Consider the following 25,561-nt stretch of genomic DNA (forward strand, 5'->3'; position numbering starts at 1 on the left):
ACTGGGATTGTTTAGTCTGCAGAAGAGAAGAATGAGGGGGGATTTGATAGCTGCTTTCAACTACCTGAAAGGGGGTTCCAGAGGATGGATCTAGACTGTTCTCAGTGGTGGCAGATGACAGAACAAGGAGTAATGGTCTTCAGTTGCAGTGGGGGAGGTTTAGGTTGGATATTAGGAAACACTATTTCACTAGGAGGCTGGTGAAGCACTGGAATGGGTTACCTAGGGAGGTGGTGGAATCTCCTTCCTTAGAGGTTTTTAAGGCCTGGCTTGACAAAGCCCTGGCTGGGATGATTTAGTTGGGGTTGGTCCTGCTTTGAGCAAGGGGATGACCTCCTGAGGTCTCTTCCAACCCTAATCTTCTATGATTCTGCGAGTGTCTGAACTGCCTATACGAGGGTCAGTCAGTGCTCTGCGTTGAAAGGAACTGTGTAAACCCAAGATCATGACATAGTAGAGGGCAGTCGAACCCCTGTCCTGTGTAGAGGTATAGATCCTGAGACAAGTGTAAATAATAACACATGTAATTGAAATGGGGAGAGAGAGAGAGAGCTTGGAGCCAAAAACTTCTGACTTGTATCCCTAGCTCTCCCTCTGTGACCTTGGACAAGTTGCTTCCCGTGCCTCAGTTTCTCCATGGAGCTTCATCAGAAGGGCTCATGTATAGGGTGTTCAGAGTCTCACTCGGTGCCCGATCCACATTCGCTGCGGTCGTTACGGCCCCGCGACGGAGCCTGGCTCTTTGCCCAGGAGGTAGAGGGGCCACTAGTGCTTTTATCTCTGGAGGTCCCAGGTTCAGTTCCTGGTGTGCCACGCCCACGTCCTGCTCCCAGCCTCACCTCTGCCCCTCCTCTGTGTCCCCCACAGTGATGGTAGCGACGCAGCAGCAGCTGAATGACGCTAACCTGCCCCTGGAGATGCGCGACTACTGCGCCCACTACCTGATCAAGCTGTTGAAGTGCAAGCGCGACTGCTTCCCCAACTTCCTGGCCTGCGACAATGAGAAGCACGACTGGGATTACTGCCAGCACCTTGAGTACGAGGCTGCCTGTGCTGGGGGGCTCCTGGCACCATTCACAGGCTACTCCGCTCCTAGGGCCACAGAGCTGGGGGTGGCAGCCCTAGGGGTAGAGAGGGGCAGCATGGCCTAGTGGAGAGAGCACAAAGGAGACCAGGGTTCTATTCCCAGCTCTGCTACCGGTGTGCTGGGTGACCTGGGGCAACTGGCCTCCTTTGCACGGTGCTTTGAGGTCTACTGATGAAAGGTGCTGCCGGAGCTCGGTGTGATTGGCACCTGCCCTTCCCACATAGGGGATTTAAGCCTAAGAATGTGCTGATGGTCCCCAGTAACCAGCTACGGCGGGCGCTTAGCACAGAAATAAACGCCCCCCCCCCCTTACTTTGCAGAAGGCATCTCAGAAAGCAGCGTTCTGGGCCATTGGCTGAGCCCCGGGCCCCACTGGTGCGGCTAACCCTGCAGGATGGTGATGAAACACGTGTAGGGCCCTTCCCACAGAGGGTCAAGCCCTGGGCCGAGCAGACCCCAGAGTGAAGGGAGGGGTACTAGGTGGAACGTGGTTATGGGGCTGGCCCGGCTGTGTCACCGTGGGGATTGTGGAGTGGAGGAGGGATCTGGAGGGGGAAGCTGTGGGGCAGGGGGGAGGGGCCAGATAGCCTAAGGATTGGTTCAAAGCAGTGAATCTAATTTCAGTGAGCCCCCCCTCCAGGAAAGTGGGACAGTCCAACAGCTCTGAGCTCGGCCTGTACCTAATGCAGAGTGGGGGGGTGCAGCATGCTGGGGGGGGGGGGAAGGGGGGGTTGCTCCTGCTGGAGATGCAGGTGGACCCCCGTGACTGATGTCTCCTCTCGCCCCAGCTATGTGAAGCGTATGAAGGAGTTTGAGCGGGAGCGGCGCTTGCTGGTGAGGAAGAAGAAGCTGGAGCAGAAGGCGGCGGCTAGAGCAAAGCAGAGCCCTGTGTCCCCATCCACCTGAGGGGTTGGAGAAATCCCCTCCTTGTATTCTATGTAAGGGAATAAAGAATGGCTCGTCTGCGTCTGGATCGCGCTTGGTGACTGGAGTGGGGGTGGGCAGGGCATGAGCGTGTACTGCACTGAGGCTGTAATGCCCCATCACTGCAGGTGCTGGGCACGAGGGGGAGCCAGGTGAGTGACCAACTTCGGAGCTTCTTCAGACTTGGACCTGAAGTTATGGGGATCAGTGAGCGGTGACATTTCCTAGTGGTTAGAGCAGGAGTCAGGACTCCTGGGCTAAGTTCCCATTAAGCTGCGTGGCCGTGCAGCTCCCTATTAAGCCCTGCTCAGGGCTGCTGTGGGAAGAGGTGCCCCGCCCCGCCGGCTCCAGCGCAGACCTGCCCCGAACTTGCTGCGGCCGGGGGAGGTGCCCCTCCCTCGGCCCTGCCCAACCCAGCCCTTCCGGAGCTGCTGCAGTTGGGGAGAGGCGCCTCACCCTGGGCTGCTGCGGCAAGAAAGAGCTGGGTGGAGTCCTCTCTGCCCACCACATCCTGGGGGCAGCCTGCACCCCAAACCCCTCATCCCTGGCTCCACCCCAGAGCCTGCACACCTCAGCCCTGAGCCCACTCCAAACCCCTCATCCCTGGCTCCACCCCAGAGCCTGCACACCTCAGCCCTGAGCCCACTCCAAACCCCTCATCCCTGGCTCCACCCCAGAGCCTGCACACCTCAGCCCTGAGCTCACTCCAAGCCTTTCATCCCCAGCTCTATCCCAGAGCCCACACCCCCCGTACCCCAACCCTCTGCCTCAACCCTGAGCCCACTCCCCCACTCCAAACCTCTCATCCCTGGCTCCACCCCAGTCCTAAGCCCACCCCAGACCCTGCACCCCCAGCCGGAGCCCTCACCCCAGTCCTCTGCCCCAGCCCTAAGCCCACTCCAAACCCCTCATCCCTGGCCCCACCTCAGAGCCTGCACACCCCAACTCTCTGCCCCAGCCCTGAGCCCCCTCCCACAGTCCGAACCTCTTGGCCCCACCCCCACATGAATTTTTGTCATGTGCACCAATCACCTCTATATTGGTGCACATAACAAAATTCATTCCACACATGGATGTAAAATATTAGAGGGAACACTACTCCTGGGTGGTGGTCCTGCTCTGGGACGGGGATAGGGTCTAGTGACTAGAGCCAGGTGTCCCTGGGCTACCCCCACCTTCTCCCCGGGCTGTGAGCGGGGTGATGCTCGGCTCCCTCCCAGGGTTGGAGTGTGTGCGGTTGCGACACCCTATGGCTGCCGAGTTCTGGCCCTCAGCACGGCCGAGCTCCGCTGGGCTCAGACAGCGCCAGACGCGCTGAGAGTTCCAGCTCCCACGGGTAGTTGGCTCCGTTCCTGCCCTGGCCGCCAGTGCTGGGAATCTACCCGCTGCCCCTTCTCCTTGCAGGGAACCTGCTCGTGCTCGCTGCTGTCCGTCTGGGGAGCTTTTGGGCTGAGGCCATGGCATAGCTTTGGCCCTGTAACGGCGACACGCGCTACAGCCGGGGAAGGGTTTTACAGCACCCATCTCGCCAAGTGCTAGTCACACTAGCTGTGTCCACAACGGGGGTTAGGTTGGCACAGCTATGGGGGGGGGGAGGATTTGTCACACCCCTGCCCTTTGGGGGCAGCTGCTGGAGAATCTAGGGTGTGCTGCACCTGCCCCTGGGGCTGTTTTCTTGCTCTTGTCCACACCCGCTGGAGAGATGTCTGCCAGCAGCAGAGGGCAGAGCTAGTTCTGCTTCAGCCCAAGTGCAGCGTGGCTAGGGCAATGGGCATGAGTCGCTGCTGTGTACAAAGAAACCAGAGCTGCCCCTCCCCAGCTGTGCTGTATGGCTGGGGGCAGGGGGCAATAGATGGCACCAGCCCTTAGGTGGGGTGCAGTGCCTGCCATTCAGTGACAGGGGGAGTGGCTATGCAAAGAGCACCCCACACACCTGGAGCCCAGCTGATCCCCTCTGTTGAGGTGGGGGGGGGGGCAGCGAGACGTGGCTGGACAGGCAGAACGATCCTGGACACGGTTGGGCAGAGGCTCACTGCAGCTCCTGTGCTGGGGCAGGGCCGTTCTCAGTCCTACGGGGGGGGGGGGGGGGGGTTGTGCGCGTGTGTGTGTGTGTGCGCGCGCGCACAGCTGGAGCTAAGACACTATTTCAGCTGCCCAAATCAGAACCATGGAGAGACAAAACAGCGGCCCAAGGAAGCGAGCCTGGCTCAGCGGCAGAGAATCCTGGGCACAGGGGCAGTGATGTGTTCATGCTGAAGTGGAAGGTGTGGTGGCACCCAGGGCGGCCCCTGTCCTAGGCATAGCCCCCCTGGGAGACTCCGAGCTCTAGGGGTAGCCATTCAGAGAGGAGAGCCTGGCCCATGGCCAGTCTCTGCCCTCCCTGCCCCCTTGGTTTCTCTCCTTGGGACCCCAGAGCCTTCCCCAGGACTCCTTCCAGTGATGGGTGACCTAGCCTAGCCCTCCCCACGGGGCCTGGGCCTTGTCCAACATGCACCAAGCCCCCAGGGCAGGGAAGTTAGGGCCACCCCTCTCTCCCCACAGTCACATGGAGTAAGAGCAAAGGACACAGAAGCTGCCAAGGAGCCCGTGCAGGAGGGAGCTGGGCTGGGCCCGGGAAGGGTCTCACCCCCGGTCTTTATTAGAAGAGCCTGCTCTGCTCCCGGCACAGCCAGGCTTGAGCTCCAGCCTGGGACGGCGGGCCAGGGCGGCCGCTCAGCGGCCCGGGGAAGTACGGAACAGAAGAATGGTACAAAACAAAAACCTTTACTGTGCTTACAATTAACGGCGCTGGCTTGAGTCAAGCAGCTGCCCACTGAGCTCCCCCACGTAGCCCTGCCCCCTCAGCCCTGCCAGTGCCCCACAATCCTGACCTGCTGCCCCTGGCTTTCCCTACACAGGGCTAGTGCCCTTCCCCTTTCTCTCATCACCCCACTCCTGGCTCACCCCGCCCCCCCCCCAACATGCCTCAGGTCCGACTCCCACTTCTGCCAGCACCATTCTAAACACTCATCTGCAAACTCGCTGCCCATGGGGCCTGCTCGGGCTCGGATGCCCTTAACAGCTGGGCCAGCAGGGCACATGGGAAAGGCAGCCTGGGGCTGGGGGCCTGACCAGACCCTGCCAGCCTCAGCGTGGGGTGCAGGGCAGAAGTCAGAGCCCAGCTGTGTCTTGCAGCAGCCCCTGGGCAGCTTGTGAAGGAGAGGGGTGCTGAACAGGGCCCGTGCCCCAGCCCAGGACTCGCCCCTGGGCAGCTTGCGAAGGAGAGGGGTGCTGAACAGGGCCCGTGCCCCAGCCCAGGACTCGCCCCTGGGCAGCTTGCGAAGGAGAGGGGTGCTGAACAGGGCCCGTGCCCCAGCCCAGGACTCGCCCCTGGGCATCTTGCGAAGGAGAGGGGTGCTGAACAAGGCCCAGGCCCCAGCCCAGGACTCGCCCCCTGAGGCCCTGCCATGGAGATGTGACCCAGGAAAGGAGTTCTCTTCCTGCTCAGGAGCCGGAAATGAGGCACCTCTGATCCTGAGCTGGAACCTGGTCTCCGGTGGGGCTGAGCACCTGCCACTCCCACCAGCTCCACCGTGGGCACGAGCGCTCAGCCCCTCTGGGATCAGGCTGCATTGGCAGGTGCCTGGGGCCAGGGTCCTTCCCTCCAGGCCACAGCTCTGAGTGGCTGCATCCAGCCCGAGGCAGCTCCAGCTTCTCCCTGGGTTCATTTCCAGTTAGGCAGGGCTGTAGATCTGGGTGCATGGCGCAGCGGGAGGAGAGCATCGGCTCTGAGCAGGGCTGGGTGTTGGCTTCCCTGGGGGTGGTGGGGACACCCCCCCCAAGGGAGCACAGGGGCAGCTGCAGAAACCCAGCAGGGAGGAGTTGGGTGAGTTTGGGCAGCTTCCCCCGAGCCCTGTGCCAGCTGGCCAGATGTGGGGGGTGGGCTCCTCCCTGGACTGCACAGATACACGAAGCCCCAGCAGCCCCCGCGGCTCAGAGCAGGAAGGGGACGATAGGCGAGCGCAGGGGTGGGTAGTCCCGGAACTCCTTCAGGTAGCTGCGGTGCTTCCCCTTCGCCCAGATGGTCATTTGGATGAAGCCGACCAGAGAGAACAGGGCCACTGTGGGCAGAGAGGAAAGCAGTGAGGAATTTGGGGGGGCACTCCCTTGCCCCCCCCCCGGGGTTGGGTAGGTAAAAGGACCTTGCGGGTCAGCTCTCCTCTTGCCACGGGGGTTGGCATGACTGCGTGCCCTGGGGCCTGCTCCTCGCTGTGCTGTGCGGGCACCCACGAGTCACAGCACCTCTCACACTGCAGTAATGGCTGGCAGGACCCAGGTTCACAGTCATGGTGCCAAGTGCCCTGGGCCCAGCTGAGAGCCAACCTCTCCCACTCCTGGCTGGAGGAGGCAGCGACACTGACTCAGGTTCAGGGCGAAGGGTCAGGTTGGAAAAAGGACTCGACTCACTTGGGCCTGGATTCGGCTCGGGCCTAAAATGAGAGCTGCCCCCTTGGGCCAGCCCCCACCATTGGCTCCCCCCGCCCCCCTCCAAGGGGACCAAGAACCAGGTGTTGCACAAAATGAGGTACCTGCATTTCCCCGAGGAAGCAGCAGGGGGCTCCCGCCTGATAGGCTGGAGGCCCCTGGGCGGTGCCACTCCCGGGAAAAGGCAGCCAGCGGATGCCAGGGAAAGCAACTCACACTTCGGCTGCAGGGCAGCCCACGCTGCAGTCTTTGCTTCGCCTACTCCCTGCAGACCGGGGCGGTTCCCTCAGTGCCGGGAACCAGGACGAGCCTTGAGTGCAGGGAGCCTGGGGAGGTGGGCTGTGAACCCAGCCAGGAACTGGGCTGACACCGACCACACTCAAGGAGTTTGGTGAAGTGGGCAGGGCTGGGAGTCAGGATTCCTGGATTCTATTCCCCGTCTATGACAACGACTCAGGCAGGTGCCTTGGCCTACCTGTGCCTCGGTTTCCCCCTGTGAGAGGGAGATGATCTCTGTGACATGCTGGGAGCCATATCGCTGGCCATGTAGGGGGTTATTGTTCCCCCAGAACAGGGATAGGTGGCCCTGGCAGCAAGAAGGCAAGACCCGCCTGGCCCATGCCCCGCAGATGTTGTGGGGAGACAATGTGGCGTCCCTGTGCCCTGGCTCCTTCCCCCACACCGCACTCACCTGGGAGACACTGAGTCATGATGGCGAAGCCAATCCAGGAGCCCACCTGGAAGAGAAGCAGCTGCAGTTAGCGCTGGGGAAGCCAGGAGCTGGGCAGAACCCGCCCCCGCATGGCACAGGGGAGCCCAGGCCTGGCGAGTGGCGCTCACTCACAGACAGGGGGCGCTCATTCAAGTTCACGGAGCCATTTGCGGCACAGCAGCAGATCTCCCCACCTGCTAGGGGTGCCCAGTTCAGCAGCCCATGTTGGGGCTTTTATTGTACCTGAGCCGGAGTGAGGGGGCAGGGGGGGCGGAAGACAATTGAGCTGTGCACATGGCGGAGGGGCACGGTGACACGGCCGCTAAGACTCCCCTGCACTCGCCTTCACGCGAAGGTCCCCTGCCAGGCCCCAGCTCTGACGCCTTCATGGGCAGGGAAAATGACCGTGGGAAGATCGACTGGCCTCTGCCCGGGCCCTGTGACAGGCACATCCTGGGCTCCAGCAGGGCACCTCAGCCTGCTGCCTCAGCCAAGCAGGACTTCACCAGCTAGGCATGCATTTAATGCTGGCAACCCTATTCCAGTGCCCACCTGCTGCTCCTGCCCTGGGCTTCCCTCCCCCAGCTCTGCCAGTGCCCCTCAACCCCAACCCTGAGTTCCCTCCACTGCCCAGCTCTGCCAGTGCTCCTCTATCCTGACCTGCAACCCCCTGCTAGACCTGGGCTGTTGTGAAGACCCTGTGACACAGAGCAATGCCCCCACCCACCACGCACTATTAACCCATAGAGCCCCAAGCCGCATGCCCAGAGCGTACGTGGCAGTGGGAGGCAGGGACTTGGGCCTAGCCGGGCTCCCTCCGAATGGGCACAGGTCCAGCACTGCATTCTCTGTGAGGAGCCTGTTGTGCCTTCCTTAATGTGGACTCAAATGGCAGGGAGGCCAGGCCCGCCCAGCCCCTGAGAGCTGAGCAATCTCAGACCCTCGTGGGGAGGGGCTGTCCAGCACTGGGGGTGCGGGTGCCCCCCTGGAGGGGTGACCTAATGCCCAGGGGCTGGAAGGAAAGTGGAGTCAAAGGGGCCAGTTCCCAAGGGAAATCTTTCCCCCACACTGTGCCCCCTATGGGGAGGGAGACGCTAGGGCAGGAATAAGGGTGCTGGGGATGATGGGACTGGCAGGGGGAGCTTTCACCCCCGCACCTACACCAGGGATCAGGGCAGTCGGGGGACCTGCAATGGGGAGTCCCCAGCCCTGACAGTAGTTGAGTTGGAGGAAGGGGTGGCTGGGCACACACGAGGCAGCTGCCAGCCCGGGCAGGGAAAGGTCCCTTCCTGGTGGGTGAGTGGCACTCCAGCAAAGGGACGCGCTCTCGGGAGCCCAGGGCTAGCTGAAGATACAGCCCCTGAACACCCAAACCCCTTGTGAGCATCACCAACACTGCCGAGTTGGAGCTGGCTTCAGGCCCGGGGCTTTGTTGGTGGTGCCAAGCTGGGCATTTGTTGCCATGTCGCCTCATTAACTCCAGGAGCTATGCAGGGCTGGGCCAGGCAGAGCACAGGTGATTGCTAATGGCTGCTGCTGATTTAATAGGGGTGCTGTCCTGCAGGCCGTGGAGCGGGGAGTTCAGCAGGGGGCGCTCTGCTCTCTGTCAGCGCTGACCCCAGTACAGTGCGAGGGGGTGCCGTCCTGCAGGGAGCAGAGCGGGGACCTCAGCCGGGGCGCTCTCCCTTCTCAGTCAGGGCTGACCCCGGTGTAGCACTAGGGGGGGCCGTCTGGCAAGGAGTGGGGTGGGAAGTTGAGTAGGGGGCACTCTCCCTTCTCAGTCAGGGCTGACCCCAATGTCTTAGCATAGCACTAGGGGTGCAAGGTCCCAGCTATTTCTTATCACACACATTTTTCCCAAAAGCAGGGCCGTTAACTCCCGGTTTTCCCAGTCAAATTCAAGTCTTGCCACCTTCTGAATTCCCCCTGCAGTTTCAGTTAGACAAGGGCATTCTCCTTGGCTTCCTGCCCTAACGGGTTCAGCTGTGTGGCTGTTAAGCCGCTGCTGAGTTCCACCCCAGAGACGGTTGCATTTCTGGGATGAACAGTGATGTTCCAATAGAGTGGAGATCATACACAGACAGTTTGTGGAGTCTGGGGCCCCCATGTGGATGAGGAACACAAGCTCGTTATTAATTAACAGCAAGCAGGAGGCAGATAGAAGGTCACTCTCTAGCTGCCTGTCTCAGGGAGGCAGCTGCCGCTCATGGAGACCAGGAACAAGATCTGTGGACCAGGGCGGGCTGGTGCCAGGCAGCCCTGGGCTCAGGGCACCCGCCAGTTTGCTGCTGGCGGGGAGACGGGTGGGGCGGGGCTCACCTCGTAGGTATAATTAGGACATGACACTAGCAGGAAGAGCCACGTGAAGGGGTTCTTGGTGGGGTATGGGATCTTCCTAGTCTTGGAGCCTGGGAGGGAGAGAAGCAGAAATCCAGCATGATTTATTTCGCATGAGCAATGAGACCCCCCCGGGGAGTGGGATCAGCTTTCGGCGGGAACTGGGGAGACAGCCCTGTCAGACACCGTTCTGGGAGATGCTGCTGCAGCTCCCCGGTGTGGTGCGGCAGATCTCCACTCACACACAGGCCAGTGCTTCCTGCAGCCCACTGGAGCCTGAGGCAACGGCATGTTCCCCCATCCCTGCCCTGCTGCACTGGGCACCATCGGGGCTGATCTGACACGTGGGGCTGATGGGGCAGTAAAGAGGCAGGGTGCCAGGCTGGCCAGGACTCATTCAGAAAGTTCCCCCACCCCCTCCCCGGCTGCTGGGACTACACACATCTGGGACAGCCATATCCCAGTCAGGGTGCCACGTCCTGCCCAGAGAGGCTGAGGCCTCCATGATGGTTGTGCCTGGAGACCGAGGATCTGCCAGCCAGGCCGTTCCAGACACTGCTATGAACCAGTCACTGGAGCCACCAGCACCCAGACAGAGGCGTCTGCACTGGGAACGCAGGTGTCCTCCGCAACCCGGGGAAGCCGTGGGGGTTTAGCGAGACACTTGTCTATCGCTGCCCGTCTCTGCCCCCTAGGATGCTTATAGGGGGTCTGAGGAAGAGAGGGGGTTTTCTCCTGTGTTTCTTACATTAAACATTAGCAAGACTCTGGAGAGGTGGGAGGACGGAGAGCAAGGAGGAGAACCCTCTGTGAACGGGAGCCAGGGGCATGGGGGGGGGATAGATTCTCACTCAGACTATGCCCCGGACCCCGAGCGCACTCCCAATCCCCATACCTCAGCCAGGGATACAAGCAGGCCCTGCCCCCACCCTCGGGCTGCCCTCGGACTGACCATCCTTGCCCCGTCACCCCTGAGCAACTGAAGCCCTGGAGGGCCAGCGGGGCCCCGCCCCCACTCACCCGCCGGCCGCAGGTTCCGCAGAGCGATGTGAATGGAGAAGTTCCCCAGCTGGCAGAACTGAGGAGGAAGCAGGGGAGCGATCAGTGCCCTGGGTCCCAGCAACCCCCTTCCCTCTCCCTGGCTGGGGGTTCAACCCCCCTTGCAGTGGCAGGATCCCCCATCAGCTCAGAGGGGCATGGGCCTGGAAGGGCATTGGCTGGCAGCACTCTTGCAGTGCCACCTGCCACCCATCCTCCTGGCACCCTCATCCCTCCCTCTCCCCAACCCCACACTCTGGCACCCTCATTCCCCCCCCACCTTTGCACACATGCCCATCTCCAGTGGGCACACCCCCGGAGTACCCCCCTTGGCACTCCTGCCCAAGCCCAGCTGAGCAGCCTCCTTCCCTGCTCCCCTCCCTGCCACGGGCAGTTCTTACCAGGAATATAATGAGCGCCAGCTTGACCTGCTCGTCTCCGTAGGCTGCGGGGGAGGGGAAGGGCAGAGGTTAGCCTGGCACGGGGGGCGGGGGGAAGAACACTCATCTCACAGGGCGCTAGGGGTGGGTTTACAGGGTCAGAGCCTGGTGTCTGCGTAGGGAACGTGCTAGCACATGGTCAGCAGCGGGAGCGCGTGGCTTTGGTGTTCATAGGCCCTACTGCAATAATGGCTCGGAAAGAAACAAAAATTCATAGCAAGGGTGGGGTGGATCTGTTAAGTGCCCATGAAAGATACCAGATGAACACCCCTAGGGCCAGTGCATATCCAGAGCTGGGCAGCGTGGCGACCTTCCCTGCTCACCCCTCCTCTCTAAGGGTGAGGGCAGTGCAGTCCTGGGGGGGGGGCCCCACTTCTTCCAGGGTTAGAGCCAGCTAGAGTAATGGACATGAACGAGCAAGGGGGGTGAAGTCGCTGGGCAGGGGGTACGGTACAAGACGCCGTGGGGCGGCTGGACCACACTCATATCAGCGCATGGAGATGAAGGGAAGGAATCGAGGTCATGGGTTGCTGCAGGAGTGGAGGAAGGTTCGATGGAAGGTGACATGCAAAGCAGGAGAGTGTGGGCTTCTTCATTTGGGTTTTTAACCCTTTACGATGCAGGAAGGGACAAAAGGCCTTTAATTAAACAAAACACTGGCTGCAGCTTGTCATATCTGATCCCCAGGGGGGCGCTGGGGACGGCTGGGGAGTGAAGGAGTTTACGACTAGAAATGCCAAGGAAACGAGACTGAGAGGGAAACAATTTTTCGCCCACTTGTTTAAAACTGACGTCTCCGATTTCAGGGCAGGAGGAACCGTTCTGCCCATTCAGACTGACCCCTGCCTAGCCCAGGCCAGAGACCCTCCCCCTGCACCAGCACCTGGCCCAGAACTCGTGACCGAGCTACAGCGGAGCTTTGAGAAACTCGTCCACGATTTGAAGTCTCCACGTGCCGCTGAGCGAGTCGTTCCAAGGGACAGTTACCCCCCTGGTTAAACGTTTGCACCCTATTCCCAGGCTGAGTTCAGCTCCCAGCCATTTATCCCGGCTTGGGCTGTGTTTGCTGTAACTCAACTATTTAATTAGCATATTTGGGAGAAAACCCCTGTGTTAACAATGCAGCCCCCTTCATTCAGGGCTGACAGTGCTCCCAACCTACACCTCCAAGTCACCACTACGTCCTGCAGAGACACAAGCCAGACAAGCCTGAAGCCTGGACTTGCCCCATGTCTCTAAGACCTTGGCTACGCTAAGACGCTGGGCCAGGGACAGGTCTGCCGGCACAGTGCTGCGACACAACTATCTCTGCGGCATGTGGTCACACTCGACTGCTTGTGCTGGTGCCTTGTGACCACATGGTTGTATCAGCAAAAGAATGGTGCATGGTGGGTAGAATCCCAGTGTTTCCACCTGCCATGCAGACACACTGCCTTGTGGGAAAACGGAGTGTTGTGTGGCAGCCGCTGTGCATTGTGGGATACCCGCACATCTTTCATGGAAGCAGGGGGGAGAGGGCACTGAAGCAAGGCAGTGGAAAAGGCGATCTGTCAGTCAGAGAGAAGGGCTGGAATCGCACAGCGCCCTCTAGGGCACAGAGAGCAGCAAGGCAGAGGCGAGGGGTCACTTACTTGGTGGGGTGTACAGCGGGTGGTTGATGTAATACGCCATCCAGGCTGCAAAGCCCCAGTAGTATGTGCAATTCTAGAGACAAATCAGGAAATGCTCTTTTAATACAGGCTCCACTAACGAGACGAGTCAAAGGGATCCCCCGGGCAGCCGCTGGCCCAGCCCCCGAACCTCACTTCACTTAACCTGCCCCCAGGCCCTGCTGTCTGCCCGGTGCTGCCCCTCCACCCCGCTCACCTTGAAGATGTTGCGCAAGGGCATCGTCCCGTGTGAGAACCGATGGACAAAGATGGTCTCCAGCAGGCGCTTGATGTAGTGGAACGAGTGGCAGATGCAGGCCAGGCTGGAAGGGAAGACACAAGGGTGCAAGTGGGTACCAATGCCCCCGGGATACGGGCTGGGAGTACATTCCCCACTAGGGAATTTTTCTGAGCAGGCAAGTCCCCTGCGTCCCAACAGAGAGCACCTGCCAGCTCCCCTGAAGAGGCCAGCAGGGAATCCGACCAGCACCGCGTCCCTGTAGGGGTGAGATTTTCTCTTCCCCACTCATCCCGCTCTGGAGAGGAGGCCAACCCGGGGACTGCAGGCCTGGCCCAGGAGGCAGGGCCCCTCCAGGAGAGGGATCCACGTCCCATCTGTTTGTTGTCCTAGGGCTCAGGTTTTCTACAGGGTCTTTGCCCCCAACAGCTCAGGAGAAGACCCAGATCCCAGGGCATAGCCCCAGTGCAGGCTAAGCAGACGCAATCACAGATACTCACTGCACAACCGAGTGCTTGCTGGAGGTGAAGTCATACTTGGGGCCGTAGATGAAGGGCACTCGGAAGTAGAAGAGCAGGTAGATAAGCAGGGGCCCAGCGTACTCGGTGAGGAAGACCTGAAAGGCAAAGCGCCCTGTGAGCACAGGGGGGTGCTATGGGCAGGGGGGGGCTTTCTCAGGAAGACCTTTGCCACTGCTCACCGTCACCCAGCTGATCTGCGCACCCAGGTCCCGGAAGTACAGTGTGGCTGTGGTGCCCACCGGCAGGTTCTGTAGCACGTCCTCATCCTTCAGGGACTTCCCCTCTGGAAGGAGAGCGGAGACTCAGAGAGGGCAAAGGGAGGGGGGCCGCGCCAACTGGGATGCTGATGCAATCTGCTACCCTGGCATTGGTTCCATGGCAATGTGCCCGAGTGACCCCAGCCCCCTGAAACATGGCCGCGCTCTCCTGTTCGCTGCAGCACAGTGACACCCCCATGAAAGCCATGTGGAGAATGAACCACCGCCCCTGCTGCAGGGCAGAGCACTGTGATCCCGGAGGTTCGCTCTCCCCCGTGTACAAGCTGGGAAGCCCACAGGGCCCTTCCCCAGAAATCTGGGTCTTCCTAGAGCCCTAGTCCTTTGGTGGTCGATCAGATCTCTCGCCCTTCGAAACAGCGTCAGCACCTGCCCCACAGGCCCCTGTGGCTCGTGTTCCCCTCAGGCGCTTTCCCCACCCATGGGGCACCCGATCAGCAGCAGCAGAGAGGCGCGCCTGGGAACAGACGCAGCAACAGCTGTCAGAACCCACATGGCGCTCTAACTTACTGGGGTCAAGGCGGAGGGACTGTCGGGCTGGGTACCACTGGGGATCTGCGGAGAGAAAAGCAGAGACAATGGTCTCACCCTGGGGCTCCAAAATCCCTGACTGTGCCAACTGATCAGCACCAAACCACGCTGCTGTTATGGAGACAAGTCCATCCACGTGGAGACTCACAAGACTGAGCTGGGCCTTAGGCACCTTGCTAAGGGCAGAAGGCGACAGGCTCGCTCCTGCCTTGGTGGCTCCCGCTGTTGATGGGTCTCCAAGCCCATTGGCCAAGCACCGAAATGCCAGAGGATGCTACAAACGCGGCAGGCTGCAGATGTTTCTCACCACCCACTAGAAAGCTGGTCAAAGTCCGCCATCATGAACTGGCTGTCGGCGGAAAATTGGATTTTTGACTAAACAAGTTTTTTCAGGAGAAGTGGCAGCTTCCCGTGGGAACCTGTTTTTTCTTCCCCTTCCCCTTCCCATTCCAAATACTCAATACCTTCCTGCGCTCATGTGGCATACAGCACAGCCTGCTCCACCGCCGCACAGGCCAGGCCTGGGGCCCAGTGGGCTGACACTAGACAGCACTGGCGAGGGGCGAGGTCAGGAGAACCACAAGGTCTGTCTGTGCTCAGCTGCCTCGAGAAAGGGCCCTCTCCGTACGCCCATTGCAGCTGAGCCCCGTCTCTGCTCTAGCGCCTGGGACATGCCAGGCAGCTCGGGTGCAAAGGCCCAGTGTTGCAGGGCACTACGCACCCTCAACTGCCATGGAGGTCGGCACTCGGAGGGGGCAGTGAGCAGAGGGTGGGAGTCTGATGAAGAGGGAGGGCAGGGCCGACACAAGCAAGCTCACGCCATACGTACGGGACTTGGTGAAAAGGTTCTTGATCTCGGCGATGGTGGCATTGGGCTCCACCTGCAGAGAAGCAGACAGCAGTGACCACAGACCCAGGGGCACAGAGTGAGGGCCCGATCCACTACCAGGGACATCAGCAGGAGCGTGGCCACAGACTTCCCAGCCCCCATAACCTTACACCCGGGGTCTGGGAAGAGACTCCGTGAACTCTGCCAAGGTTCTGCTCGACCCTCAGGGCTCTGACCAAAGGGACAGCGCAGCACTGGGGTCCCTGTGTTTGCCCCTGGAGCGTGCCGATACAACGGGCTCAGTTTCATAGTTTGCTCTCTTTGCTGCCCGCACCAGCAAGCTTCGCAGGTCGAGCCGGGCTCTCCCTGGGCCTCGCACTGCCCCAGGAATAGAGATTCCGCGGTCGGAATGCGGTTAACAGTTTGGACCATGGTGTGCAAGCCGGAAAGAGCTCGACCTGGCCGCCAATCCAAAGCAAGCAATAAAACCCTAGAGGGATCCCAGTGGCAGCAGCCAGGCACGGCTCAGGGTCTGATATGGCTGGGGGGTGGCCTGATGCTTTGAGCTTCTGTATATAGAAAACAGATACACAAGCTCTCCTCCAGCTGCAGCGTGGTACAGGCAGCACGTGGTAGTGACCAGGGTGGGGACACAGGCCACCTGGGTTCTATTTCCAGCTCTGCCGCTGACCTGCCATATGACCTTGGGCAGTCACTTACCCGCTCCGTGCTCGTTTCCTCCTCACCCAACCTAGCTTGTTTACTTAGACTGGAAGCTCTTTGGGGCAGGGACTCTCTCCCCAGCACAATGGGGCCCTGATCTCAGCTGGGGCCTTTGGTAATAATTGGGCCTAACTGGGAGCTCCTCTCTAAAAGGGAGCAAAAAGTTCATAAGATGTCACAATAACCTACAACAATATATGCTGATGGGAAAAGGTGCAAAAAAAGAGAGACACTGAGTTATCCCAACAAAAAGGGCTCCCGAGGTAACTCAAGGACAGTTAAGATCATGCCTGGGAAACACGAAAAGTGGGGGACCAGAATTCAGTGAACCAACCAGGTCTAACCGGTGGACAAAATACTGAGGGGCTGGGCTATTCCACCCACCGCTCCCTTTGGGGTCCTCAAAGAAAGATTTTGGGGAGAAAAAATTGGCTATTGAGTGAGCTGCCACCCGCACCATCTCCTGAGACTCCGGATCCTGAGAGATGTCCTGACTAGACCACGCCAGAGAGAAGGAGCCAGACGACATCGCCAATTCCACCAGCTCTGGCTGAATCCCAAATACCACCTGGGCTGTGACCCTTTGTCCCCCCTCCCCACCTTATTTCTTCTCTTTCCCCTCTTACTTCTTTTGCCTTCTGTCTAATAAAAGTCTGGCTTAGCTGGCCACAACTGCTTATTCTGCAACACAACTAAGAGTCTGTGACCAGAGAGAGGCAACTAAACACAATGCCCTGAACTGCCCAATGCTGGTACAAGTTTGCCAGGTCTCGGAGTGGCTAATCAGAGCGTGTGATGGGCCCGTGTGTCTCCAGCAGTGACGCGACAAGTGAGAGCCAACCCCAGAGACCGAAGCTGCATTTTCTCTCTTTGCTATTCTTTTCTCTCCCCTTTTGTGGGTTTGTCTTGTTTTGGTGTAAAGGAAATGAGATCGGCCTTCACCAGCTGCTCCAGCCCATTCTTAACTCACTTCTTCTCTTTTCCCCGCAAAGGACAGTTATCACCATTTTGATACCAACTAAGTGACTGTCAGACCAGAGGGTTTTTCCTCCTAAAAACTCTGTCCCGCTAAAGGGGAAGGGAACAAGGGATGCTGTTGAAATGAACGCCTGGCTTACTACTTTACATTTCAAATGCTTTAACTGTTTTTCCTTCTTTTCTCTATCTTTAATACAATGTTAAAAGGATTGTTAATGGCGTGTTTGCCAGGGTACTATGCAGGCTGAAGTCTCTGCCAAATCCCACCCCTTGTTTAACATTGTTTAATGCTGGACAATGACGGGTCATGTTAACACCTTTGATTCTTTGGGCCCCTTTATTCCGTGTAAATTAATACAACAAGCCTCTCGCTGCTACCATAACACATCTAATAGCTGTCAGCACCAACTCACAGGGCTCAGGAAGGAACCTCTTTCAAGGGCAAGTAATTCCACTGGGGTGTTTCCTGCTCCATTCTCTGAAGCAGCTGGGATACTGGACTAACCGGGCCATTGCTCTGATAGTCATTGTACGTCGGTCGAAGCACAGCTGCTCTCGGGGTTTGCAAGACTCCGAGTTAGGAAAATGGCTTCAAAGGGAAGGGCTGTTCTCCCACGCTAGCTCTGGGCCCGATCCTGGCAGGCATGGAGTCCACGTCCCGCTCCCCAGTGGGTCGGATGCGAGGCAGTGCTGTGTATTACCGTGCACATCAGCAGTTGGGTGAAGCTGGTCACAGACCAGCACTCTGCTGCACCTCGCGCTGGTTCATCCATTTCCCTCACTGAGAGGGACAGCTCTCATACACAGCTCCTGGGAACCTTCTGTTCCTCTAGGACCCCTCCCACCTTCAGTCCCAGTGTCCTCCCTGGGCGGATCCCAAAATGCTGACAGTGCTGGGCTAAAGGGTGTTCTGTGAATCACCGCCGGACCAGACACTTACATTTAAGGAGGTTGTGCCCACTGCAAACCCAGCTAACCCAAGCAGGTGTGGGTGTAGGGTGTCTACAACAGCGGACGGCCACTCCCACAGTGGGGAGACCTGGCTCCCGCCTGAGAAAGCTCTCAGCCAGCCAGAGTAAATCAAAGGAACCCAAACAAACAGAAGCTGCTCAGAGCAGAACTGGACTTGTGCGTTTCGTTGCGGGGCCAGGAGGAGTCATTCTGGCCCTCGCGGGACTGTGTTGCGAGTACTCCAGAGCGTGGGCCAGGGGTTTACATCCTGCGACCATGGCGAGAGCCCAGCCTGGCTGAAAGTTTATGTGGGATTAGACTCGGCCAGGCTAATGAAATTTACAAGTCAGCAAAGTGACTAAGCATCAGAGATCCTCCTCACATGAACAAGGATGCTCAGCACGTCTGCAGCGCACCCCGTCTGCAACCGGGGATTAGTCAATCAGTCCTTGCAGCACCCTTGGGAGCTGGGTGGGGCAGTGTCAGCAGCCACATGTCACCGACTGGGACACTGAGACACAGGGAGGGGAAGCAGGTACAGAGTGAAATGGTGGCAGTGCCCTGCCCTTTGTACCTAGGCCACACGGCTGCCTGAGATTGACTTCTGTGTATCCAGACAAAGGGGGCACACAACGATCAGGACAAGTAAAATAAAGCCACATTCAGCGCAAGGCAGAATGTGCTATGGGAGCTCATGGGTTCCTTAACGCCTTTTCAATCACATGGCACAGTGCAAAAAAGAAATCAAGTAAACGGGGCACTGGCTGGAGGACCGAGCCAGCGTGCTCCGCTATAAGGCTATCTCCTGCCCTAGTTCTGTGGGCAGGACCGCCGTTGAGGTCAGTAGGGCTTGGTCTACACTACCCCCCCCAATTCGAACTAAGGTACGCAACTTCAGCTACGTGAATAACGTAGCTGAAGTCGAAGTACCTTAGTTCGAACTTACCTTGGTCCACACGCGGCAGGCAGGCTCCCCCGTCGACTCCGCGGTACTCCTCTCGCCGAGCTGGAGTACCGCAGTCGACGGCAAGCACTTCCGGGTTCGACTTATCGCGTCCAGACTAGACGCGATAAGTCGAACCCAGAACTTCGATTTCCAGCCGTCGAACTAGCTGGTAAGTGTAGCCAAGGCCTAAGAGATTGACACCCACAGAAAGGACAGTTCTGCTTTGAAAAGGGACTCTGCAAGATGGCCCCCATGCAGCCGCACAGCCGCCATCTCTCAGCGACTCTAGGTCCAACAGGCTCACAGCACAAGATGGCTTTAGCCTCCGCCTCCTGGGATCAGAGAATCAAGCTGGCTCTTTCCTTCTCATGCATCACTAGTCATCACTGCAACTACCCTCGGCAACGCCCACGCCAACGTATTAGCGGTTTGTCCAGGCGTGAATGATTGGAACAGTGCTGGTGACAAAGCACAAGACAGACTTCAGCTGCCTCTCCCGCAGCTGTGTTGACTCTCCAGGGGTAAGAGGAGCAAGAAGCAGCCAGAACTTATTTTTGGCAGGAGCTCTGACTCCATCCGACACACACCCAGGGAACAGTGCTGTGGAGTACGGAAAGGCCATTTTTACAGCCAATTTTCAGAGCAGAGCCTCCCTTTTAAATAACACGAAGATTTACTCCTCAGTTCCTTTGAGGGCAAGGTTAGCTAGTGGTTAGAGAGCAGTGGACTGGGGGGGCATCAGGACTCCTGGGTTCTTTCTCTAGCTCTACCACTGACTCATTGTGCGACCTCCACTGTGTGCCTCGGTTCTTCCACTGTAACATGGAGATCAGCTCCTCGCAGGAGGGCTGATCATTGTTGCTGGCAGGGACCTGCTTGGAGTTCTCTCTCTGGAGGCGGCTGCTGTCTCCACAGCATCAGGATGTTCCTGCTAGATCACTATTGCTACTTCACGATGCCCTGTGGAAAGTCCAGGGCGGGCTGGAGAAAGTTTCAGACGCCGTCCTCCCGTCTTAGTTTCCAGTGCCGGGCTGCTTCAAGTCTGTGCTGCTCACAGAGATGCTGGGAAGTGGAGGAACCACTAGGTTCCTTTGCAAAAGATGGCAAGATGCCACCCTCCCCCCCAAACCATACAGCCAGGGTCACATCCAGGGCACCCACATGCCAAGTGAAAACAGTAATCCATGGGAGACCCCCACCCTCCCTAGCAGCCTGACACTTCGGAAGGTGGCAGTATCGGACAGGCTAAACATGAGGCGAAGCAAGTCTGCTTTTGCGGCAAGTCCCAGAACAAGACCCCACAGCTGGAAGCTGTAGCCAGACAAACCCATATTAGAAAGGAGGCACCATTTTACTTTAAACACTAGGGGCGGGGGAGCCATTGGAAGAAACTCCCAAGGGGAGTGGTGGATGCTCCATCTCTTCAGATCAGAACTGAAGGCCTTTCTGGACGATGCTTTAGTCAGACACAAATTGGCTGAGCTCACTATGGGTACGTCTATGCTTACCTCCGGGTTCGGCGGTAAGCAATCGATCTTCATCGCGTCTTGTCTAGACACGATAAATCGATCCCGGAAGTGCTCGCCGTCGACGCCGATACTCCTGCTCCGCGAGAGGAGTATGCGGAGTCGACGGGGGAGCCTGCCTGCCGCGTGTGGACCCGCGGTAAGTACCTTGTAGTTCGAACTAAGGTACTTCAACTTCAGCTACGTTATTCACGTAGCTGAAGTTGCGTATCTTAGTTCGAACTGGGGGGTTAGTGTGGACCAGCCCTATGAAGAGAACTGGACGACATTCCCTGGCCTGTGTTATACAGGGAGTCAGACTAAAGGATCGAATGCTCCCTGCTGGCCTTAATATCATTTAATCTTAAGAGCCAGGGCTGCTGAATCTTTGAGGAAGAGATTTTATTTCTCCTAAGTGACTCCACTGAAGAGGTATCCACAAAGCCAAAGAGTTTTAAATAGTCTCGGAATTGATTCCCCTCTCCATTAAGCAGATTTCACTTCCTTGGTACTTGGGTTGTCACAACGTCCACAGACCCCCAGTAAGCCAGAGTCTCCCAGAGTGGATGAGATCTGAATCTTAACCCATAATTCAACCGAACAGAGACACCCTTTCATTGAAAGCAGCAGAGAAAAGGGGTCCTGCCCATTTCCCTTTGCGGGGCACTTTTTAAGACTGCACTTTAGAGGACCCACAAAAAGCCAAGTTTGGGATTCCAGGCACTGCGCCTCTGCAAAGTGTGGTGCCCTGCATGGTACAGGAGATCTTGGACTGTTGATCCCTGCTGTGTTGCCACATATGCAGGAGAGCGAGGTCTGAAACTCAGCGCTTCCCAGCTTTGGTGGGAGACCTGAGAAGGGAGCAGTGAATTCCCAGGGGCCACCGCCCAGCCCAGAGCTCAGCAGAGGGAAGAGATTTAGGCCTTGCTGCTGAATGCCCCTGGTGGCCTCTTGGGCACACGAAGGAGTTCTGATCACTCCCATCGCAGGATTATTTTAATCACGTCTCTATATTTAGTTTACCCACTTCCTCCTTGCCAGCCCGAACGGATTTACAACTAACACCGGGTTTATTCAGAGGGGCAGCATACCCACCCAGGCACAAAGTTAAACCACCAGTGCCAGTTTGCCCACAGGATTGGGCCCAGAGAGAGTTGGCATGGGGGCCCTACGGTGCTGTGTGCACAGTTGCTGACCTCAGCACTGCTGCACTTCAAAGCCTGCTGAGTTTAGGGGGAATCTTTCCTCTTTAGCCCTCCCCAATAGCTAGCCAAAGCAGCTGACATCAAAGGCAGGAGAGTGCTCGAGCTCATGAACTAATCTCTCCTTTGCTTGAGCAGAGAAGATGCTGCAAAACACGAGGGGACGCTTTCTTCAAAGCAGCAACGCTAACGGAGTTACAGGTTCGTGGTGCTGGCTGTGTCTGGTGATCCCCAGGTGGCAGCCAGCAACCAGGAGACACCCCATCAAGGTGACACATTCAATCAGCACGGCCAGTGGGTTGGCTCTGGTTCTGACCGAAGCCCTTCCCTCCCCAAGGCAGGGGAAAATCTCTCCCCCAGCAGCGGCTGTCAGTGCAACTGCAGGTGTCACAGGGGCAGCCCCTGGGGAACTCCAAGCTGACGCTCTGGCAGTCAGTCCATTCAGCTAGGATTTGGGGGCATGGACGAGGCTGCTCCCTGCTTTGGGATTCAGCTTGGTAAGGGCAAGCACCAGTGATATCAATCCATATTGATTGATTGATGGGATAACACCCATCAGGGTGCCAGCAGAGAAGTGGGGCTTGAAATGGGAAGCACCTAGGTGGGCAGCAGAAACAGAGAAGATCTGCAGTGGCAGGACAGAAAGATTGGTCTCCAGAGGGAAAGGGATCATCTCCAGAACGGGGGGCGGGGGGAAACACGACAGAAGTGAGTCTCACAGGATCTGGGAGAGCTGGTCTCTGATGCTGGGCAGCTGACACCACTGCTATGAAGGACACACAGGAATGGCAGTAAGGTTAGCTTGGGCAGCTCTGGTTAAATGCTGCAGCCTCTTTGCATCTGGTGATGGGGCAGAAGAGGTATTTACACCTGGGCTGCTGCCACGGCAGCTCGTGTGGGCATCCACAGGCTGGGAAGGGAACAACAGCACAAGTGTAGTGGACGGCACCTTTGGGCCTCCTTCCTAGGCGTGCTGTGTGAGGTGGCAGTTCTCGGGTAGAGGAGTGTCTCACGGACCCAGCCCTCTGTATGGACCACACAGCCAGTTACCTCTTTCTAGTAGCTGGGCTGGAGAGGAGACTCCACACACCCTCCTGGCAGGTGGCCCAAAAAAGGATCCTCTCATGTGACCTCCTGCCTATCACAGGCCACAGACTGGCAGCCAGTCACCCTGCACTGAGCCCAGGAACTTGTCTGGCTAAAGCATCGTCCAGAAAGGCAGCCTGTCTCGAAGGCACCAAGAGACAGAGAATCCCCCCCTTCCCCGGGAGCCTGGTCCCGTGGCGAACCCCTGCTAAAAACACGTGCCTGCCATCGTTACTGCTGTTCGTGCTGCACCAGCACCCAGGGGCTGCAATCAGGATCAAGGCCCCCATTGTGCTAGGTGTACAAACCACCCAGGAAGGTGCTTCCCTGCTCCAAGGAACCGACCTTTGCACAGACCAAGGTACTTTATGGAGGCGAGCGAGTAGCATTATCCCCATCTTATGGGGGGATACCGAGGCACACAGTGGGGAAGGGACTAGCCCAAATCACACAGCAAGTCTTTGGCAGAGCTCAGGTTAGAACCCCAGTCTCCCTCCCAGGTTCTAGCCATCAGATCCCGCTGGCTCCCCATCTCATTTGATAAAGTGGTTGAAGGACGGCACGTTGCAGGTGGAATCAGCACAAACGGCCACACTGCACGAGGCTAAGCTACATTCTGTGTGGCCGCTGTAACTCCACCAAGCACCTCAGACTGCAGGCGCTTGTTAAACGAAAGAAACCGAGAGTTTGTGTTTTGTTCTCTTTCTAAGAAAACCCCCAACACACACCGCCAGCTCAGTGCAAATTAACCCACGTGTGTGTAAACAGGTCAGGCCTGAACTGCATGCAAAGTCAGGCAGGCCAGGAATGTATTTACTCCTCTTCAGAATGAGAATTCAGCCCCGGATGTGGCCAAGGTGCCAGAGCCACACGGCTGGGGCTCCCTGCATCTGAGCCTGCACCAGATGGGAGTATTTTGTGTTACGTTAAGGCTGACGAAAGATGCTGGATTTACAGCCCTGAAAGCCTGTGTGTACTCTCAGCCTGGGCAGCACCAGGGCAGCAGGCAGAGTGGAGCTTGTTCCCACGCCAACATCCCCTCCCTCTCTGCTAAGGCTGCCAGCGAGGGCCACTCCCATTGGCAGCTCTTTGGGATGCTGGTGCCCGTCTGCTAGGCACTGGGCCCAGACCCAGCAAATTCAACCAAGGTGCGTAACGACTGCCAGCCTGCAAAGGGCTCAAACCGTCTGTGTCCCACACGGTCAGTCCCCAGAGCCCTCCGCCCTACCCCTGCTGGCTCACTTGAAAGACCGTCCCTACCCCTGCTGGCTCGCGCTGAACACACCGAAAACCCCAGTCCCGACTCAGCAAGGCAGTGGGCCTCCCAGCCCTGAGCAGAGGCAGCACCCACCTCTCAAGGCACATAAGGGGACAAAGACAAGGGCCTTGGTGCACCAAAGGATCTTCCTTCTGCTGGGACGAGGTGGCCAAACCTCCCTGCTCAGAAGCCCAAGGCTGAGACCTGGCTGCACGGTGTCACGCTCTGGCACCCATCGCTCATGACCACATGCCTTGGGGCTGTAGCCGGAAGGCAGAGGAGGGTCTCTGAACCTGGGAGTTTCAGGATGGTTTTAAGGGAGGGGAGAACGTGCTTCACTCTGGAAGGGACAACCCCACCCCCCCACTGAGAAATGACTCAGGGCCCAGGGGGCATCTTTACAATAACCACAGCAGCCACCCCCCCTCCCAGCCCCCAGGGCACAAGGCAGAGGCCTACCTTATCCAGGAAGCACAGCTTGTCCCTGGTCTTGGCATCCAGGATCTCCACCTCAAAGAAAAGAACAGCCTTTTTAGATTTCGTGGCCTTGGGGTGACGCTTGAACTCGATGCCGTTCAGACCCATCAGGAGAGGCTGGCCCCCCTCCAGGGGCACCACGTTCGTGTCCATGTCTCTCCACGAGTTTTACAAGCAAACGCCAGGAAGCGTGTGGAGCTTGGGACTCGACCCTGCAGCTTTGTCCTGGCTGTCCCAGTGAGTGGATTCCTAAGGGAGCTGCTTCTCCAAGGCTCAGCGAGATCTCCCCTTGCTCTGGGAGGATTCCAGGGGCCGCCCCATGAAGGGACCCAGCCCGGAGAGCAGAGGTCTGCTCTGCAGGCCGATTCCCAGGCGTAACCTGATAGCACAGGGAGGTGAATCACTACGGTATCCAGCTAAATATAAAACTGAGCCTAGCTGCTCACAAGCAAGCAGCTCCTACCAGGGAGCTTTTTAAAGGCACTGCCATTACCCCGGGGATAAACCCCCCCCCCCCCCCCCCCGCACACACACACATTCACCCGGATTGTTAGTCACATTCAGACTTTGCAGTTGTTAAATGGGCCACTGCAGGCTACAACATACCCAGCCTGGTGAAAGTCTCTCTGTCCTGAAACACTCACAAGCACCCAGGAGCTGATCGGGTGCTAATCTCACAGCAGCAAGAGTTTGCGTTCCTGTGAGATCTATCTGTCAGTATTACAACAATGCCTAGAGGGCCCAATCTGGAAAGCGAATCTATCGTGCTAAGTGCTATACAGATAGGAACTAACCAGTCATCTCCAGGGCCGTCAACGGGGGGGGGGGGGGGCCAAGTGGGGCAATTTGCTCCAGGCCCCACAGGGGCCCCCACGAGAGTTTTCAGGGGCCCCCACGAGAGTTTTCGGCGGGTCTTCAGCGGCACGTCCTTCAGCAAGTGAAGGACCCGCTGCCGAAAACCCGGAGCTTCTTCCGCTGCGGGCGGCAGTTCGGCCGCGAGGGCTCCTTCCGCTCCGGGTATTCAACGGCAGTTTGGTGGCGGGTCCTACACTCGCTCCGGGACCGCTGCCGTCGAAGTGCCCCAAAGACCCGCAGTGGAAGGACCCCTGCCGCCAAACACCCCAGGCCCCCTGAATCCTCTGGGCAGCCCTGGTCATCTCCCCTATGGTGCTCGGTAATGGTTTCGCTTGAATAAGCCCCACAGACTGATGGATTTCCCTCTGCTACTTAAAAGAATAACATGCATAATTCATCTGTGGAACTCTCTGCTGCAGGATACAATTGAGACAAAGGGGCCAGCAGGTTTAAAATACACAGCTAGGCATTTATAAGAGTTGTCTTTGAAACTACAGTGGCTAAGATAAAACCTCCCACTTGAAGACAAAAGCTG

At 58.1% G+C, this 25,561-nt stretch overlaps 2 protein-coding genes across 2 annotated transcripts in view; one reads left to right on the forward strand and one right to left on the reverse strand.

The window, feature by feature from the left end:
- The window catches only part of NDUFB7 (NADH:ubiquinone oxidoreductase subunit B7), a 7,279-nt gene extending 5,221 nt beyond the window's left edge, over window positions 1-2,058 (forward strand). Inside the window, exons 2-3 of the mRNA XM_034791980.1 lie at window positions 868-1,036; window positions 1,876-2,058. Coding sequence (XP_034647871.1) covers window positions 868-1,036; window positions 1,876-1,993 — 287 coding nt within the window. The 3' untranslated portion in view covers window positions 1,994-2,058. The remainder of the gene's footprint in view (window positions 1-867; window positions 1,037-1,875) is intronic.
- Window positions 2,059-4,673: 2,615 nt separating this feature from the next.
- The window catches only part of TECR (trans-2,3-enoyl-CoA reductase), a 42,892-nt gene continuing 22,004 nt past the window's right edge, over window positions 4,674-25,561 (reverse strand). Inside the window, exons 2-13 of the mRNA XM_034791970.1 lie at window positions 24,154-24,204; window positions 15,046-15,097; window positions 14,196-14,240; window positions 13,590-13,693; window positions 13,390-13,505; window positions 12,869-12,974; window positions 12,634-12,706; window positions 10,964-11,007; window positions 10,545-10,602; window positions 9,507-9,595; window positions 7,167-7,212; window positions 4,674-6,111 (exon numbers count right to left, since the gene is read on the reverse strand). Coding sequence (XP_034647861.1) covers window positions 5,984-6,111; window positions 7,167-7,212; window positions 9,507-9,595; window positions 10,545-10,602; window positions 10,964-11,007; window positions 12,634-12,706; window positions 12,869-12,974; window positions 13,390-13,505; window positions 13,590-13,693; window positions 14,196-14,240; window positions 15,046-15,097; window positions 24,154-24,204 — 912 coding nt within the window. The 3' untranslated portion in view covers window positions 4,674-5,983. The remainder of the gene's footprint in view (window positions 6,112-7,166; window positions 7,213-9,506; window positions 9,596-10,544; window positions 10,603-10,963; window positions 11,008-12,633; window positions 12,707-12,868; window positions 12,975-13,389; window positions 13,506-13,589; window positions 13,694-14,195; window positions 14,241-15,045; window positions 15,098-24,153; window positions 24,205-25,561) is intronic.

The sequence above is a fragment of the Trachemys scripta genome, chromosome 16 (assembly GCF_013100865.1).
Source record: "Trachemys scripta elegans isolate TJP31775 chromosome 16, CAS_Tse_1.0, whole genome shotgun sequence".
NCBI lineage: Eukaryota > Metazoa > Chordata > Testudines > Emydidae > Trachemys > Trachemys scripta.